This window comes from Pelophylax lessonae (assembly GCF_965119305.1).
Source record: "Pelophylax lessonae genome assembly, chromosome: 13".
Lineage (NCBI taxonomy): Eukaryota > Metazoa > Chordata > Amphibia > Anura > Ranidae > Pelophylax > Pelophylax lessonae.
The window spans coordinates 120,659,098-120,678,551 of record NC_138780.1 but is presented as its reverse complement, the minus strand read 5'-3'; the positions used below and the strand labels follow the sequence as shown (position 1 = coordinate 120,678,551).

Genomic DNA, 19,454 nt, shown 5'->3' with positions numbered 1-19,454 from the left:
AGTGATTGTGGCTATCTTCTAGGTCCCGTGTCATAATATCACCATCCCCCCTCCCCACCTCATCCAGGAAAAGAACACCTTGCATTCATTAAGACAAATTCAAGGCGTTCTGTGAATGATACCTGTGCCGAACTGGCAACCCCCTGTGTTGGCAATCCCCTGCAACAAGACAGCCACTCGGCACAGGACATGGAAGACTGGAGCAAACACTGTAGTATCGGTGACTACTTTAGTGATTCTCCACTTTCACAGTGGTCCTTTAGGTATGGCATATGGATAATTACATTGGTCCAATCTGGAACAATGCAACTAATGCAACTACACATTAAATTCCTTACCTAGAATTCCACTTTAAGTGATATTAAAAACGTGACTTTTTTTTTTAGCCTGCTGATATAAAGACTCAGTGTGTAAATTGCTTCTTCATCTTGCAAGTTTTTTATTTCACTGTTTTAGTACACCCCTTCTTCCAGTTCTAGAGTAGCTCCTCTCCTTTGCAGGGTCCTCTGGCGCCACCCTTGTGTGCACGCTCCTGGGATCAGACTACATGAAGAAATGCTCATGGTGCCTGCACACACAGGCAACAGGAGAATACTACACAAGAGATTACTAGAAGCAAAAATGGCAGGAATGTTTGATGGCACAATGCATGGTGGGACTTGTAGTCTTGTTGAATCAATCAGTGGAATAATAGTGATGTTATTTGTGTGCTCGCCCCCTGTCAGGAAGTTTGGGAAAGCAGAATGCAGGAAACAGAAAGACGACAGTATATTCAGAAGAAAGTACATGCTTTTGTACAGTTTATAAAGAAATTGTTGGTTATCCTGTAAGGTCAACAACATATTTACACTCTTTAATGCATGCTAATGACCCCTAAGGAATATCAAACTTGAGGAAATAAAACGTTATTGTAATTCAATATAAAATGAAACATTCCTGCTTTCAATGCAAATCCTTTTACTTTGGTTTCACACACACAGTGTTTTATTGCATTTAAATGAAGCATTTAGTTATATTCACCTTGTTTTTCTTTGCCTTCATTTGTATTTTTCCTAAGAGGATCATCAGGGCCGGAGCTGGCTTCTGTTTATTGGCAGAAACCAAGCATTCAATGGCATTGTTGTATTGCTTGCGGAAGGACTGGACTAAGGCTTGCTGAACTGGTGAGGAACCTGATAAATAAATACATAATGTATGAGGCTCAGTATAAGACACTAAAGAAAATAGGGTTTTGTTCTCACTGTAAAATCCTTTTATGGAAGAAAAAAGAAAAAAAAAAATATTTTCTCCCTCATCACTCATGCCTGAAGACAATCAGACAACCTAGGGTCATCTGAAAGCAGTCCAAACTGAAGGGCAGGCATACCTACACAATACAGGTGAACCAGCCAAATAGAAAAAAAGTAAAAGCAAAAGAAACCAAGGGCATTAAGCAGCTGCTTGCAAATCTTTACGATGAACCAGTATTTGCAGAGGGAGATATGACTTTCTCAAAACTTAAGCAGGCCATAAATTACTTGATTTTCTTTTGCTTGATTCCCCCATCAATGCTAGATGTGTTGATGGGGGAATCTAGAGATTTCCTTTCCTTCTACGCCTGCCGCAGTGCTCTTGTGTTCTGCCAGCAGGGGGGGCACAGGGGAGAATTCCTGGCTGCAAAACACAATGAATACTGCTGGGTGGCTTTAGCCAGTGGCAGTAATCACATGACAAATATCCGGCAGGCTCAATGTACCCAAGTCGATCAATGGATCGACTTGGGAACAATTAGCCTGCCCATACATGGATCGAAATTTGGCTGGTTCAGGGGGGACTGTCTAAATTTCAATTCATGTATGGCCAGCTTTAGAGAATGTATGTAGAGAAAACCATGTTGCAGCCTGACATATCTGAGACACAGGGGCCTGTTGTCAAAAAAACATAAAAAAAACAAGGAACAATGACTGCCCTAGTGGAGCGCACTTTAAGAGAAAGGAGGCACTATAGATCACCACTACTCCAATAATCTTTCCTCGGAGAACCTTATTTAGGACAACCTGGAACAGCAAAAAAGGAATCAGTCTGTCTAAACCAAGCAGTGAGTGAAAAGTAAACTGTCAGCCCTCACCACATCAAGGCAATGAAGAGAGATTTGCTTGCGTGAATTGATGCCATTCAAAGGAAAGGTAATACAATATAAACAGGGCTCCTTACAGGGCAATTATAATAACTTCTAGCAGAAGGCTACAGTACAGGATAACAAAGTCAAGGAAATGTTCTGAATAGGTGTAAACAGTGATCTTAATGACACCGACAATACAAGATTCAAATCCTATGGTTGTACTGGGAGCTCAACAGGGGGAGCAATGAGTGCAACCCCTTGATTGAAAGTACAATTATTGAATTCGTTGAATCAATATTTAGCAAGAGGACTTTAAAAAAGAACATATGCAGACACCTAACACTTATATGTTACTAAGGACCAAGTGTTGTTCTACCCCCAGCTAAAGGAAAGAATGAGCACATACCATTGAAATGGCATATGGGAAAAAGCTCACAGACTTGTGCCAGTGAAAATATGTTTTCAATGTTTGATAAGAAATTATGCGTGAGGTAGATTCACAATCTTTATGCATTTTCTGGATAACAAATTTGAAATGTCTCTGTTTTTAGGAACCTGGGTTTTAAAAAACCAGGCCATTAAACCCAGTGACTGGAAAAAAAGGGTGGGAGATTGATCCTAATGGTAAGAGACCTATTCAATCTAGTAACAGATGAATGGGGTGGAGTTACCACCTTCTCCAAAGCCAATTCAGAGAAAAGACCAGAATGCCCTCGGTATTGATCCTATAATATAAAGGCATAAATCAGGGCACACTGATCCCAAAGTGCCATCAAGGCATCCATTGAATCTGCCAGAAGACTCTGCATCCTGGAGACAAATCTGTCCTGTTTTCTGTTGGGCCAAGGAACTATCAGATCCACAACCAGCAACCCCTAACACAGACATTATGTCCCAGAACTTCTCCTGATGAAGAAACAATTCCCCCAAATCCAGCCTTGTTCTGCCGAGAAAATCTGCTTACCAGTTATTGCCTTGGAAATTTGAATCATGGAAATTATTAAAACATTAAACTCTGCCCAAGAAAGGATAGACTTTACCCCTGACACTGGCCCAATATTTTCAGTGTCCCCCGGTAATTGATATTAGTCACAACTGCGTCATTGTCCTATTGAACCCAGACCAAAAGACTGATCAGGAGAGGGGTCCAATGAAGTAACAACAAATGAGGAGCTTGTAATTCCAGAAGGTTGATTGGAAGTTTACATTCCTCCAACAACCCAGAACAGTCAGATGATCCAGAACTTAGCCCCAACCCAGAAGGCTAGCATCCATTGTAAAAAATCTTCCAATATACACAAAGAAAAAAACCTTCCCTTTGACAATGCCAGGGACAGAAGCCACTATGGCAGGCATATCTTGGTTTCAGCATGTAAAAGGATGAAATTGTTTTAGCAGTTTTGAAAACTTCTCCAGGGGCAAGTAAGTTACGTGAAAAATCCCAAAAAAATTTCTCAAGGTTCAGGATCTATCTGAAGTCTTTCAAGGTCTGCATCCTGATTGACGCATTACAGTCCAAGGCCAGAGAGGCCAGATTGTCCAGGTATCCGATGACTGGAATACCTTGAGACAAAGACCCAGTACTTATGTGAGGTCCTTTGTTAATACTCTTGTGACCAAGGAAGGGAAGGGCCACAAACTGATAGTTATTGTCGTTGAAAGTGAAGAAGTTATAGATGTCCTAGAAAGATAGGAATGCATAAATACACATTCTTCATGTCGATGGATGCTAAGAAGTCTCCTGGTGAAGGGAGGATATAACTGACCAAATGGATTCCATCCAAAACTTTTAAGGATGTATGAAGGCATTGAGATCCTTTATATCCAGGATGGGACAAATGCTGCATTTGGATTTCAGAACAGTACACAGGTTTTGAAAAAGTCTTGACATTTTTCAGTTGGAGCAATAGGAATGGTAGCCTAGGGGTTTAACAATCCCTAAATGGCTGAAAGAAGAGTAGTCTGACCTTTTTGAAATATGGGAAGATGCAAAACTCCACCTTCCACACCTATGTGTCGGCTTTGTGAGCATCCCAAATCTCCACAAAAGCCGTTAGGCCTTGTTATGTTTATCCCACAAAACCTGAAATAGGCCTAAAACAGCAACAAAAACCTCACAGATGTTCTAACCTTTCTACATCTATGTTAAACCTAAAAAAGGTTGAAGTTACACATTAAAACAATTCCAAAAAAGTTGGGACGCTGTGTAAAATCTACATAAAAACAGAATGCAATGCTTTGCACATCTCATGAACCCATATTTTATTCACAAAAGAAAATAGAAAACATATAAAATGTTTAAACTGAGAACATGTAGCATTTTAACCTCCCTGGCGCTCTGATTATGTCCAGATTTCTGTGCTAAAAGCGGTACATTCTTTTGCATGGAAATATGTTTTACATTTTAAAACTCACCTTCCCCTGCGATCCCCCGCCATCCTCCCACGCCGTCCTCCCGCTGTGTGCTTGGCAGATGCCGGCACCTGTCTTCCTGTTCCCTTCCCTGTGAGCGCTGCGACGCAGGGAGTTGAAACCGGCGGCAATTTTAAAAATGTAAATACACTAAATGACACGATACAAAGTTGTGATCCTAACGGATTACACTGTATCATGCCATTTCACCACAGGATTGCACCTGGTGACTTTCCAGTGCCCTGCCTGTGCTTTTCCAGTTCTTTGTGCCTGGAAAATTGAGAACGACCATGGCATCCAAAAAGCGTTCTTTTTGCGCAAAAGCGCTTTTAGACGAACTGGAAAACAGCGACAGCGAAACTTAGTTACTTTAAGAACTGACCAATAGCGAATCGTGGGAAAATTCATCATCAGGTACGGAAAGTGACGACAGCGACGATTATGATGTCTCTTTCTGGCACATAGCTTAGTTGAAAATTCTGAAGAATCATTTGATAAACTTCCCAATGTCCACAAGCTATGTGCCAGAAAGAGACATCAGAATCGTCGCTGTCGTCCCTTTCCATACCTGATGACGAGTTTTCCCACGAATCGTTATCGCTTCAAGTAACTCCGTTTCACTGTCGCTGTTTTCCAGTTCGTCTAAAAGTGCTTTTGCGCAAAAAGAAGGCTTTTTGGACGCCATGGTCGTTCAAAATTTTGCAAACACAAAGCACTGGAAAAGCACAGGCAGGGCATCGGAAAAGTCACCAGGTGCAATCCTGTACTGAAATGGCATGATACAGTGTAATCCGTTAGCATCACAGCTTTGTATCATGTAATTTGTGTATTTACACTTTTGAATTTGCCACCTATTCCACCCCCCCTGCGTCACAACGCTTGCAGGGAATGGAACCGGAAGGCAAGTGCCGGCAATCCGCCATGCACAGAGGGGGGAGAGAGTGTGAGGACGGCGGGGAGGACGGTGGGGAGGACAGTGGGGGATCACAGGGAAGGTGAGTAACATTCTGGAGATATCCCGAGTGTGGCTCGGCAGTTACCGCTTTTGGTACTGAAAGTTAACCCCAAGCCACACTCGGGAATACCGCCAGGGAGGTTAAGAAAAGAAAAAAAGTTAATTTTGAAACTGATAGCAGCAACATGTCTCAAAAAGTTGGGGTAGGGCCATGTTTCCCACAGTATAGCACCTCTTCTTCTTTTCACAACACTCTGTACAACACAAAAGAACCAAGAGGAGGGACTTTAAAGGTGCCAAATATTACCTTGAGGAAAGCACATACAACTTAAATATAAAAGAAATACAATAATGTTATGTATTTCTTTTATATTTAAATGGTGCGTGCTTTCCTCAAGAAAATATTTGGCAGGGACATCCTAAAACATTTAATGTGAAAATGGCTTAATGTAGCCTAACGTGTAATAAAGTGCCTAAACCTTAATCAATTGCCCTGAAACTTTGTGCAGCCTAAGTCTTTAACATTCCTAATCTATTCTAGAAGTGTGATGTATTTTGGTCTTACACGAGGCAAACTAGGGATATTAAGCTTGTTTTTTGGGTAGCTTAATGTGGCTTAACGTACAAAAAAGAGTTTAGATGTTAACTAATTTCCCCCAAACTTCACACAATAGAAGACTCTCTCTATGCAAACTTATTCAGAAAATTTCAGTTAATTTGGTAAATCACACCAAACATTATTCACATTAAACATTTTTTTTTTACAATCCTAAAACATTTAATGTGAACAGCTTAATGTAAAAAGAGCTTAACATACCATAATGTGCCTAAACCTCAATCAATTGTCTTGCAATTTTGCACAACCTAAGTTCTCAACTCCCCAAACCTATCCTAGAAGTTTAATGGGTTTTGGTCTTCCACAAGGCAAACTGGGTACATTAAGCTTGTTTTTTTGGGTAGCTTAATGTGGCTTAACATACAAAAAAGAGTTTAGATGTTAACCAATTTTCCCTAAAATTCCCACTATAGAAGACTTAGCTATGCCAACATATTCTAAAAAAATTTCAGCTCATTTGGTATATCACACTAAACACTATTCACATGAAACAATTTTTTTACAATCCTAAAACATTTATGAACAGCTTAATGTAAAAAAAGTTATAGCAAGCTGCTTGCTGTGGGGGCACTGGATAGAAGGGAGGGGCCAGGAGAGCTAAAGCGGGACCTGAGAAAAGAAGGATCTGGGCTGCCCTGTGCAAAAGTAACTGCACAGAGCAGGTAATTAAAACATGTTTATTATATTTAGAGAGAAAAAATTGAGGAGTTTACAATCACTTTAATGTAAAAAGAGCCTAATGTACCATAATGTACCCAGTCCTACCAGTATTCTAGAGGATTAGGGTACACACAGGAGTGCAAGATCTGTGTCTCAGTGACTTTTAAAATGCTATTTCACACAAAGAATTATTGTTTCCCAGATATTGCAATGTAACTTTGTTAAGGGGACAGTTTAGACATAAATAGAGTAGGGTAGGAGAAGCAGTAAAAGAAGCCCATCAATTTGTGCTGAAGTGCTCATATGCTAAAGTGGAAGTAAACCCATCTATTTACTAGTTTCAAAAAACAGTTAGGCCCCTTTCACACATGTCCGATCCTGTCCGTTCCGTTTTCTGCTCAGCGGGGGATCGATCCGCCGATACCCCGATGAGCAGGCGGATGACAGCTCTATGTGCAGAGACGGACGTGTCAGATCCCCACTCTCCTCTATGGGGGAATCGGATGAGAACGGACAGGATCGAATCGGATGTCTCCGCTGACATCCGCTGCCCCATAGAGATGCATGGGGCATCCGTTCAGATCCGCCTGAAAAATTGACAGGCGGAACTGAACGGTCCGCATGTGTGAAAGGGGCCTTACATTTCCGGCACGTGACGAAAATGTAACTGTTATATTAGTTGTGCTCTCTACCAACTGTCAAACCATCCAATGGCTGGTGTCATAATTGATCACATGAGCAGCATTATGGCAGTTGAAGATTAAACATAGGCCAAGATGGCAGCTTCCTTGGCTGAAAAAGATAGGAGGGATTATTTCCACTTAACAAGGGACATGCTTATAGGAGGAAAGAGCAGAGTGACAGAGAGATAAACTGATCAGTGGTTCAGCTTCTCCTTCACAGTCCAGTTATAGACTAAGAGAGGGATAAGACCTTTATTGTTACCTAACTTTAGTAGGAAAAAGGCAGGTCACCAGTCTTGCCAAATAGGTAGGCAGAGCTCTTTAAACTTCAGGACTGGACGAACAGAAGTACAAAAAATTTGGAAGGTAAAACAGCTCCCTTATATATATATATATATATTGTAGAGGTAAATTTTTCTCTGTACATTTGCAGAAAACATTTGCAACGTTAATGATAACACTGCCTACCTTGAGTCATCTCAGCTGCGTGGCAAATGCAGAAGCTGGCAAGATCATATTTTTTCATCTCATACAGATACTGTCCCCTGCAAGAGACAGACATTGTAATCGCTAATGACCAACATGACCTTTATTTGTTAATATCGGCAGAGTCATAATGAAATGTGACCTTTCCCAACTGATTATGCTGGCTGTACCCTGTGGCTCTCATTACAACAAAATATATATAAAAAAGATAATTATCTATTTTTTACATGATTTACAGCAACCTTATGGGGGAAAAAAATAAACTTTTGACCTTTTCTATGTGTCTAATTCTGATGTTTATTTGCAAAAATAAGCAAAATCAAACACATTTGTTGAAATCTGCTTTCTAGTTCATATTATTATAATACTCCAGTTTTTATTTTATGCATGCATAACAGCTAGTGATATCACTTCTCCTTCTTCAATTTTAAACCTCTGCTGATAATTCAAAAATTGAAAGTGGAACTCCACCCAAAGTCAATGATTATAATACAAATACATCCTCTTTCAGTAAAAAAAAAAAAAAAATGGTAAAAATCATTGTAAAGATCTCCTTGGATTCCAGGGTCTTACCGGTTCATCCCACCAGTTCCTCTTATATGGCAATTATTTCCAGTGGAGGGCCATGAACGATGACACAGCCCTACTGATTTCCAAGCTCCTTATTCGGCCCACTGGTCCATCTCCACAAAACATGTAAACAAATCATTGTGCCAGCACCTAGTACCCTACCCGGTTGTCAGACATAAACATGACCATCTTGCCCCCTACCCTCCTCAAAAGAACCTGCCCACCACCTAGAGAGGAAGAACCCCAATTGAGGCACTGATGGTCACATGACAGTGTTAAGTAATGTAAAAATTAACAATTTAAAGTTGATTTTTTTAAAAACTGCTTGCTAGAAAGGACTAGCAATTAGGGTTGAGCGGACACCTAGATGTCCGTGTTCGACGGGTTCGGCCGAACTTTAAAAAAAAGTCCGGGTCCGTGTCCCGGACTTTTACCGAACTTTTCCCGGACACCGAACCCCATTGAAGTCAATGGGGACCCGAACTTTAAGGCACTAAAATGGCTCTAAAACACCAAAGGAAAGGGCTAGAGTGCTGCAAATGGCAGCAAAACGTAATTAAGAGCATGGCAAGTGCTCTGCAAACAAATGTGGATAGGGAAATAACTTAAAACAACAAAAAAAAACAGAAAAATAAAACAATGTTCTTCTTCATCTCTGAAGGACGAGGCCCATATGGAGTAGGAGGGAGGTTGAGGTGGTGGTGGATGTGGCGGTGACATAGGCGTGCGCACAGGGTGTGCTGGGTGTGCCTGGGCACACCCTAATCACCTAGGGCACATAGCATTGCCAGTGAGGAGATGGGAAAGATCTCCCTGGGACCTGCTCTGCTCTATTTCTCCTTGCCTACAGGTACATGGCCCCGATACATTACTCTCCCTGCTGGCAAACACATGCATGTGTATTTCAACTTTGGGGTGCACACCTTAATGCAATAGGCTGCGCACACCTATGGGCGGTGTAGGTGGAAGCGGCGGTGGAGGAGGACCAGGGCCGGATTAACAGCATCATGGGCTTGGTGCTGAGGATTTTGAAGGGCCTTAAGGGCCGTGCCTTGCCATGCACCCAGAGGAGGAAGGGTGCAGCCATGCATGCCTAATTCAACATGGGATGCTGTCTCTGAAGCCCATAAACACATCCATGCATCGCCAACTGTCCCTCCTTGTCCGGCCTTCACGCTGTGTGGGGAGGTTCTGAGGGTGCTGCCTGGGGAAGCGAGCATAGAAGCCAGACTTCTGTGTTTACAAGTGACAGAAGAGCGGTAACAGTGAATATGGCCAACCCGGGGCCTATATAAAAGGTAGGGGCCTGGAGCTGCAGCTCCAATAGCCCCTACATTAATCTGGCCCTGAGGAGGAGGACGAGGTAGCCAACACTGCTTCTTTTCAAAAATTTTAAATGAGGGTACACCCCAAAAGAGTGAGAAAGAGCAAAAATGGAACAATGGGTGGGTAAGGTCGGTATCCATTGCTATTCTGCATAAGGTACGGAAAAGTCCCGTGGGATCCATGCCTGGTTCATTTTAATGAACGTGAGCTTGTCCACATTGTCTCTGGACAGGCGGCTGCGCTTGTCTGTTATAACGCCCCCAGCCGTGCTAAATACCCGTTCAGATAATACACTGGCTGCAGGGCACGCCAGCACCTCCAAGGCGTAAAGGGCAAGCTCAGGCCATGTGCCCAATTTGGAGACCCAGAAGTTGAAGGGGGCAGACCCGTCATTCACTACATGTAGGCGTGTGCACACATACTGCTCCACCATGTTGGTAAAATGCTGCCTCCTGCTAAGACGTTCCATCTGAGCTGCTGGTGCTGCTGTTTGTTGTGGCGTGCTGACAAAGCTTTTCCACATTTCGGCCATGCTAACCCTGCCTTCTGAGGTGCTGGCGGTGCCCTGGTTGCGTTGGCGACCTCCTCCTCCTCCTCCTCTGCCTTGTGCTTCCACTGTGGCCCCGCTGTCAGATGGGAATGCCAGCAGCATGGCGTCTACCAGCGTGCGCTTGTACTCGCGCATCTTGCGATCGCGCTCCAGTGAGTGAATTAAGGACGGTACGTTGTCCTTGTAACGGGGATCCAGCAGCGTGGCCACCCAGTAATCAGCACAAGTTAGAATGTGGGCAACTCGGCGGTCGTTGTGGAGACACTGCAGCATGTAATCGCTCATGTGTGCCAGGCTGCCCAGAGGCAACGAAAGGCTGTCCTCTGTGGGAGGTGTATCGTCCGTGTCCTCTGTATCCCCCCAGCCACGCACCAGTGATGGCCATGAGCTGGCCTGGGTGCCACCCTGCTGTGAACATGGTTCCATCTCCTCCTCCAGCTCCTCCTCCTCCTCATCCTCCTCATCCTCCAGAACTGTGCCCCTGCTGGACAATTGCGTCCCTGGCGTTTGCGTGTGCAGGAACCCACCCTCGGAGCCCCTTGCGAATGACTGCCCTGAAAGCCTTGGAAATGTTACCTCTTCATCCTCCTCCTCCTCCTCATCCTGTGCCACATCCTCTTCCATCATCGCCCGAATTGTTTTTTCAAGGAGGCATAGAAGTGGGATAGTTAAGCTGAGAACGGCGTCATTGCCACTGGCCATGTTGGTGGAGTACTCAAAACAGCGCAACAAGGCACACAGGTCTCGCATGGAGGCCCAGTTATTGGTGGTGAAGTGGTGCTGTTCCGCAGAGCGACTCACGCGTGCGTGCTGCAGCTGAAACTCCACTATGGCCTGCTGCTGCTCGCACAGTCTTTCCAGCATGTGCAAGGTGGAGTTCCACCTTGTGGGCACGTCACATATGAGGCGGTGAGCGGGAAGGCCGAAGTTACGCTGCAGCGCTGCCAGGCGAGCAGCAGCAGGGTGAGAACGCCGAAAGTGCGCACAAACGGCCCGCACTTTCTGCAGCAGCTCTGACATATCGGGGTAGTTTTTAAGGAACCTCTGCACCACCAAATTCAGCACATGCGCCAGGCAAGGGATGTGCGTCAAACCGGCTAGGCCCAGAGCTGCTATGAGATTTCGCCCGTTATCGCACACCACCAGGCCGGGCTTGAGGCTCGCTGGCAGCAACCACTCATTTGTCTGCTGTTCCATGCTCCTCCACAACTCCTGCGCGGTGTGTGGTTTGTCCCCCAAACAGGCAAGTTGTAAAACTGCCTGCTGTCGTTTACCCCTGGCCGTGCTGAAGTTGGTGGTGAAGGTGTTACGCTGTCCGGATGAGGAGGCGGTAGAGGATGAGGAAGCGGAGTAGGAGGAGTTAGGAACAAGAGGCAAACTGAAGCGCCCTGCAATCCTCGGTGGTGGAAGGACATGCGCCAAATTGCTATCCGCCTCAGGCCCATCCGCCACTGCATTTACCCAGTGTGCCGTTAGGGAGATATAACGCCCCTGACCGTGCTTACTGGTCCACGTATCCGTAGTTAGGTGGACCTTGGCACAGATGGCGTTGCGCAGTGCACACCTGATATTTTCCCCCACTTGGTTGTGCAGGGAAGGGATGGCTTGCCTGGAAAAGTAGTGGCGGCTGGGCACGACGTACTGTGGGACAGCCACCGACATAAGGTTTTTAAAACTGTGCGTCTCCACCAGACGGAATGACAGCATTTCAAAGGCCAATAATTTTGAAATGCTGGCATTCAGGGCCAGGGATCGCGGGTGGGTAGGGGGGTACTTCCTCTTCCTCTCAAGTGTTTGGGAGATGGAAAGCTGAACGCTTCCACGGGACATTGTGGAGATGGTTGTTGGTGACCCAGGTGGTGGTGTTGCTGACAGATCGTCTGTTTGCGGGGTGGCAGGTGCCGGTATCACTACAGATGTGGCTGGAGCGGCCGAGACTGCAGCAGAAGAGGAAGCAGGATGAGCCAGAGACGTTTCTTGGTTTTGAAGGTGTGTACTCCACTGCAGCTCGTGCTTTGCACTTAGATGCCTGATCATGCAGGTTGTGCTCAGGTTGAGAAGGTTTATGCCTCGCTTCAAGCTCTGATTGCACAGGGTGCAAACCACTCGTGTCCTGTCATCAGCACATTTTCTAAAGAACTTCCACGCTAGAGAACTCCTTTGAGCTGACTTTGGTGCGCTCGTTCCCTTGCTGCGTTGGGCAGTAGCGGGCGTAGTGTCTAGGGCACGGCCGCTCCGCTTCTGCACCCTGCTCCCTCTTCTGCTGTGCTGGTGGCTCTGTGCGACCACCGCCTCTTCCTCCAAACTACTCAGGTCACCTGCATGACGTTCATTCCATGTGGGGTCGAGGACCTCATCGTCCTCCACATCATCTTCCACCCAGTCTTCACCCCTGCCCTCCTTGTCGGTCTCCACAATGCTGAACGCCGCAGCAGTTGGCACCTGCGTTTCGTCATCATCGGAGACGTGCTGCGATGATCCTTGCATGTACTCATCTTGAGAAATAAGTGGTTGGGCATCGCTGCACTCAATCTCTTCCACTTCTGGGGCAGGGCTAGGTGGATGGCCCTGGGAAACCCTGCTGACAGAGTCCTCAAAAAGAATAAGAGACTGCTGTATGGCTTGGGGCTCAGACTGCTGGCCTGATTTGCAAGGGGGTGAGGTGAAAGACGGTTGGACATTGGCTGCAGGTGCCAACTCTGACCTTTCTGCAGTAGACTGGGTGGGAGACAATGTGAAGGAACTGGAGGCACTGTCAGCAGCAAACCAATCTACTATCGCCTCAACTTGTTCTGGCCTCATCACTTCTAGGGGCGTTTGATGCCCTACCAAATACTGATGCAGGTTCTGTCGCCTACTCACACTTGAGGAAGGTGTTTCACTTGTGCGTGTAGCTGGCACAGATCGACCACGTCCTCTCCTTGCAACAGGAGCTCTACCAGCAGCACCACGACCCAGGCCACGGCCCTTATTTGACGGTCTCCTCATATTTCTGTAATTTAAGATCTTGCCCTAGAAAGGTTTTTATTGAATAGCGGAATAGGAAATATGATCCAAAAAAGTGTATGTATCTCGCACGTACAAAACCACACTAGGCCCCAATTACTATTGTTTCTACCCCTAAAAGGATGGATGAGGAGTAGGAGGAGTATGGAACAGACAGCACCCTCAAATCTTCAGAAGTATGAGATGAACCCCAAAAACTTGGAAAGGTGGATCTCACACGTACCGACACAGACTATCCCGCAATTCAATTGATCCTCAAAGGTTTTTATTGAATAGCGGAATAGGAAATATGATCAAAAAAAGTGTATGTATCTCGCACGTACACAACCACACTAGGCCCCAATTACTATTGTTTGTACCCCTAAAAGGATGGATGAGGAGTAGGAGGAGGAGTATGGAACAGGCAGCACCCTCAAATCTTCAGAAGTATGAGATGAACCCCAAAAACTTGGAAAGGTGGATCTCACACGTACCGACACAGACTATCCCGCAATTCAATTGATCCTCAAAGGTTTTTATTGAATAGCGGAATAGGAAATATGATCAAAAAAAGTGTATGTATCTCGCACGTACACAACCACACTAGGCCCCAATTACTATTGTTTGTACCCCTAAAAGGATGGTTGAGCAGTAGGAGCAGGAGTATGGAACAGGCAGCACCCTCAAATCTTCAGAAGTATGAGATGAACCCCAACAACTTGGAAAGGTGGATCTCACACGTACCGACACAGACTATCTCGCAATTGAATTGATCCCCAAAGGTTTTAATTGAATAGCGGAATAGAAAATATGATCAAAAAGAAAGTGTATGTATCTCGCACGTACACCACCACACTAGGCCCCAACTACTATTGTTTGTACCCCTAAAAGGATGGTTGAGCAGTAGGAGGAGGAGTATGGAACAGGCAGCACCCTCAAATCTTCAGAAGTATGAGATGAACCCCAAAAACTTGGAAAGGTGGATCTCTCTCACACGTACCAACACAGACTATCCCCCAATTTAACTGATCCCCAAAGGTTTTTGATTAAATAGCGGAATAGAAAATATGATCCAAAAAAAGTGTATGTATATCACACGTACACAACCACACTAGGCCCCAATTACTATTGTTTGTACCCCTAAAAGGCTAGATGAGGAGTAGGGGGGGTATGGAACAGGCAGCACCCTCAAACCTTCAGAAGTATGAGATGAACCCCAACAACTTGGAAAGGTGGATCTCTCTCACACGTACCAACACAGACTATCCCCCAATTTAACTGATCCCCAAAGGTTTTTGATTAAATAGCGGAATAGAAAATATGATCCAAAAAAAGTGTATGTATATCACACGTACACAACCACACTAGGCCCCAATTACTATTGTTTGTACCCCTAAAAGGCTAGATGAGGAGTAGGGGGAGTATGGAACAGGCAGCACCCTCAAACCTTCAGAAGTATGAGATGAACCCCAACAACTTGGAAAGGTGGATCTCTCTCACACGTACCAACACAGACTATCCCCCAATTTAACTGATCCCCAAAGGTTTTTGATTAAATAGCGGAATAGAAAATATGATCCAAAAAAAGTGTATGTATATCACACGTACACAACCACACTAGGCCCCAATTACTATTGTTTGTACCCCTAAAAGGCTAGATGAGGAGTAGGGGGAGTATGGAACAGGCAGCACCCTCAAACCTTCAGAAGTATGAGATGAACCCCAACAACTTGGAAAGGTGGATCTCTCTCACACGTACCAACACAGACTATCCCCCAATTTAACTGATCCCCAAAGGTTTTTGATTAAATAGCGGAATAGAAAATATGATCCAAAAAAAGTGTATGTATATCACACGTACACAACCACACTAGGCCCCAATTACTATTGTTTGTACCCCTAAAAGGCTAGGAGTAGGGGGAGTATGGAACAGGCAGCACCCTCAAACCTTCAGAAGTATGAGATGAACCCCAACAACTTGGAAAGGTGGATCTCTCTCACACGTACCAACACAGACTATCCCCCAATTTAACTGATCCCCAAAGGTTTTTGATTAAATAGCGGAATAGAAAATATGATCCAAAAAAAGTGTATGTATATCACACGTACACAACCACACTAGGCCCCAATTACTATTGTTTGTACCCCTAAAAGGCTAGATGAGGAGTAGGGGGAGTATGGAACAGGCAGCACCCTCAAACCTTCAGAAGTATGAGATGAACCCCAACAACTTGGAAAGGTGGATCTCTCTCACACGTACCAACACAGACTATCCCCCAATTTAACTGATCCCCAAAGGTTTTTGATTAAATAGCGGAATAGAAAATATGATCCAAAAAAAGTGTATGTATATCACACGTACACAACCACACTAGGCCCCAATTACTATTGTTTGTACCCCTAAAAGGCTAGATGAGGAGTAGGGGGGGTATGGAACAGGCAGCACCCTCAAACCTTCAGAAGTATGAGATGAACCCCAACAACTTGGAAAGGTGGATCTCTCTCACACGTACCAACACAGACTATCCCCCAATTTAACTGATCCCCAAAGGTTTTTGATTAAATAGCGGAATAGAAAATATGATCCAAAAAAAGTGTATGTATATCACACGTACACAACCACACTAGGCCCCAATTACTATTGTTTGTACCCCTAAAAGGCTAGGAGTAGGGGGAGTATGGAACAGGCAGCACCCTCAAACCTTCAGAAGTATGAGATGAACCCCAACAACTTGGAAAGGTGGATCTCTCTCACACGTACCAACACAGACTATCCCCCAATTTAACTGATCCCCAAAGGTTTTTGATTAAATAGCGGAATAGAAAATATGATCCAAAAAAAGTGTATGTATATCACACGTACACAACCACACTGGGCCCCAATTACTATTGTTTGTACCCCTAAAAGGCTAGATGAGGAGTAGGGGGAGTATGGAACAGGCAGCACCCTCAAACCTTCAGAAGTATGAGATGAACCCCAACAACTTGGAAAGGTGGATCTCTCTCACACGTACCAACACAGACTATCCCCCAATTTAACTGATCCCCAAAGGTTTTTGATTAAATAGCAGAATAGAAAATATGATCCAAAAAAAGTGTATGTATATCACACGTACACAACCACACTAGGCCCCAATTACTATTGTTTGTACCCCTAAAAGGCTAGATGAGGAGTAGGGGGGGTATGGAACAGGCAGCACCCTCAAACCTTCAGAAGTATGAGATGAACCCCAACAACTTGGAAAGGTGGATCTCTCTCACACGTACCAACACAGACTATCCCCCAATTTAACTGATCCCCAAAGGTTTTTGATTAAATAGCGGAATAGAAAATATGATCCAAAAAAAGTGTATGTATATCACACGTACACAACCACACTAGGCCCCAATTACTATTGTTTGTACCCCTAAAAGGCTAGATGAGGAGTAGGGGGAGTATGGAACAGGCAGCACCCTCAAACCTTCAGAAGTATGAGATGAACCCCAACAACTTGGAAAGGTGGATCTCTCTCACACGTACCAACACAGACTATCCCCCAATTTAACTGATCCCCAAAGGTTTTTGATTAAATAGCGGAATAGAAAATATGATCCAAAAAAAGTGTATGTATATCACACGTACACAACCACACTAGGCCCCAATTACTATTGTTTGTACCCCTAAAAGGCTAGATGAGGAGTAGGGGGGGTATGGAACAGGCAGCACCCTCAAACCTTCAGAAGTATGAGATGAACCCCAACAACTTGGAAAGGTGGATCTCTCTCACACGTACCAACACAGACTATCCCCCAATTTAACTGATCCCCAAAGGTTTTTGATTAAATAGCGGAATAGAAAATATGATCCAAAAAAAGTGTATGTATATCACACGTACACAACCACACTAGGCCCCAATTACTATTGTTTGTACCCCTAAAAGGCTAGGAGTAGGGGGAGTATGGAACAGGCAGCACCCTCAAACCTTCAGAAGTATGAGATGAACCCCAACAACTTGGAAAGGTGGATATCTCTCACACGTACCAACACAGACTATCCCCCAATTTAACTGATCCCCAAAGGTTTTTGATTAAATAGCGGAATAGAAAATATGATCCAAAAAAAGTGTATGTATATCACACGTACACAACCACACTGGGCCCCAATTACTATTGTTTGTACCCCTAAAAGGCTAGATGAGGAGTAGGGGGAGTATGGAACAGGCAGCACCCTCAAACCTTCAGAAGTATGAGATGAACCCCAACAACTTGGAAAGGTGGATCTCTCTCACACGTACCAACACAGACTATCCCCCAATTTAACTGATCCCCAAAGGTTTTTGATTAAATAGCGGAATAGAAAATATGATCCAAAAAAAGTGTATGTATATCACACGTACACAACCACACTAGGCCCCAATTACTATTGTTTGTACCCCTAAAAGGCTAGATGAGGAGTAGGGGGGGTATGGAACAGGCAGCACCCTCAAACCTTCAGAAGTATGAGATGAACCCCAACAACTTGGAAAGGTGGATCTCTCTCACACGTACCAACACAGACTATCCCCCAATTTAACTGATCCCCAAAGGTTTTTGATTAAATAGCGGAATAGAAAATATGATCCAAAAAAAGTGTATGTATATCACACGTACACAACCACACTAGGCCCCAATTACTATTGTTTGTACCCCTAAAAGGCTAGGAGTAGGGGGAGTATGGAACAGGCAGCACCCTCAAACCTTCAGAAGTATGAGATGAACCCCAACAACTTGGAAAGGTGGATCTCTCTCACACGTACCAACACAGACTATCCCCCAATTTAACTGATCCCCAAAGGTTTTTGATTAAATAGCGGAATAGAAAATATGATCCAAAAAAAGTGTATGTATATCACACGTACACAACCACACTGGGCCCCAATTACTATTGTTTGTACCCCTAAAAGGCTAGATGAGGAGTAGGGGGAGTATGGAACAGGCAGCACCCTCAAACCTTCAGAAGTATGAGATGAACCCCAACAACTTGGAAAGGTGGATCTCTCTCACACGTACCAACACAGACTATCCCCCAATTTAACTGATCCCCAAAGGTTTTTGATTAAATAGCGGAATAGAAAATATGATCCAAAAAAAGTGTATGTATATCACACGTACACAACCACACTAGGCCCCAATTACTATTGTTTGTACCCCTAAAAGGCTAGATGAGGAGTAGGGGGGGTATGGAACAGGCAGCACCCTCAAACCTTCAGAAGTATGAGATGAACCCCAACAACTTGGAAAGGTGGATCTCTCTCACACGTACCAACACAGACTATCCCCCAATTTAACTGATCCCCAAAGGTTTTTGATTAAATAGCGGAATAGAAAATATGATCCAAAAAAAGTGTATGTATATCACACGTACACAACCACACTAGGCCCCAATTACTATTGTTTGTACCCCTAAAAGGCTAGGAGTAGGGGGAGTATGGAACAGGCAGCACCCTCAAACCTTCAGAAGTATGAGATGAACCCCAACAACTTGGAAAGGTGGATCTCTCTCACACGTACCAACACAGACTATCCCCCAATTTAACTGATCCCCAAAGGTTTTTGATTAAATAGCGGAATAGAAAATATGATCCAAAAAAAGTGTATGTATATCACACGTACACAACCACACTAGGCCCCAATTACTATTGTTTGTACCCCTAAAAGGCTAGATGAGGAGTAGGGGGGGTATGGAACAGGCAGCACCCTCAAACCTTCAGAAGTATGAGATGAACCCCAACAACTTGGAAAGGTGGATCTCTCTCACACGTACCAACACAGACTATCCCCCAATTTAACTGATCCCCAAAGGTTTTTGATTAAATAGCGGAATAGAAAATATGATCCAAAAAAAGTGTATGTATATCACACGTACACAACCACACTGGGCCCCAATTACTATTGTTTGTACCCCTAAAAGGCTAGGAGTAGGGGGAGTATGGAACAGGCAGCACCCTCAAACCTTCAGAAGTATGAGATGAACCCCAACAACTTGGAAAGGTGGATCTCTCTCACACGTACCAACACAGACTATCCCCCAATTTAACTGATCCCCAAAGGTTTTTGATTAAATAGCGGAATAGAAAATATGATCCAAAAAA

The 19,454-nt window shown here is 44.4% G+C and overlaps 1 protein-coding gene across 1 annotated transcript in view; it reads right to left on the bottom strand.

Moving 5' to 3' along the window:
* Positions 1–19,454, bottom strand: part of LOC309569394 (uncharacterized protein) — a 326,566-nt gene that overhangs the window by 160,621 nt on the left and 146,491 nt on the right. The window contains exons 20-21 of the mRNA XM_082275209.1: positions 7,896–7,972; positions 1,021–1,172 (exon numbers count right to left, since the gene is read on the bottom strand). Coding sequence (XP_082131335.1) covers positions 1,021–1,172; positions 7,896–7,972 — 229 coding nt within the window. The remainder of the gene's footprint in view (positions 1–1,020; positions 1,173–7,895; positions 7,973–19,454) is intronic.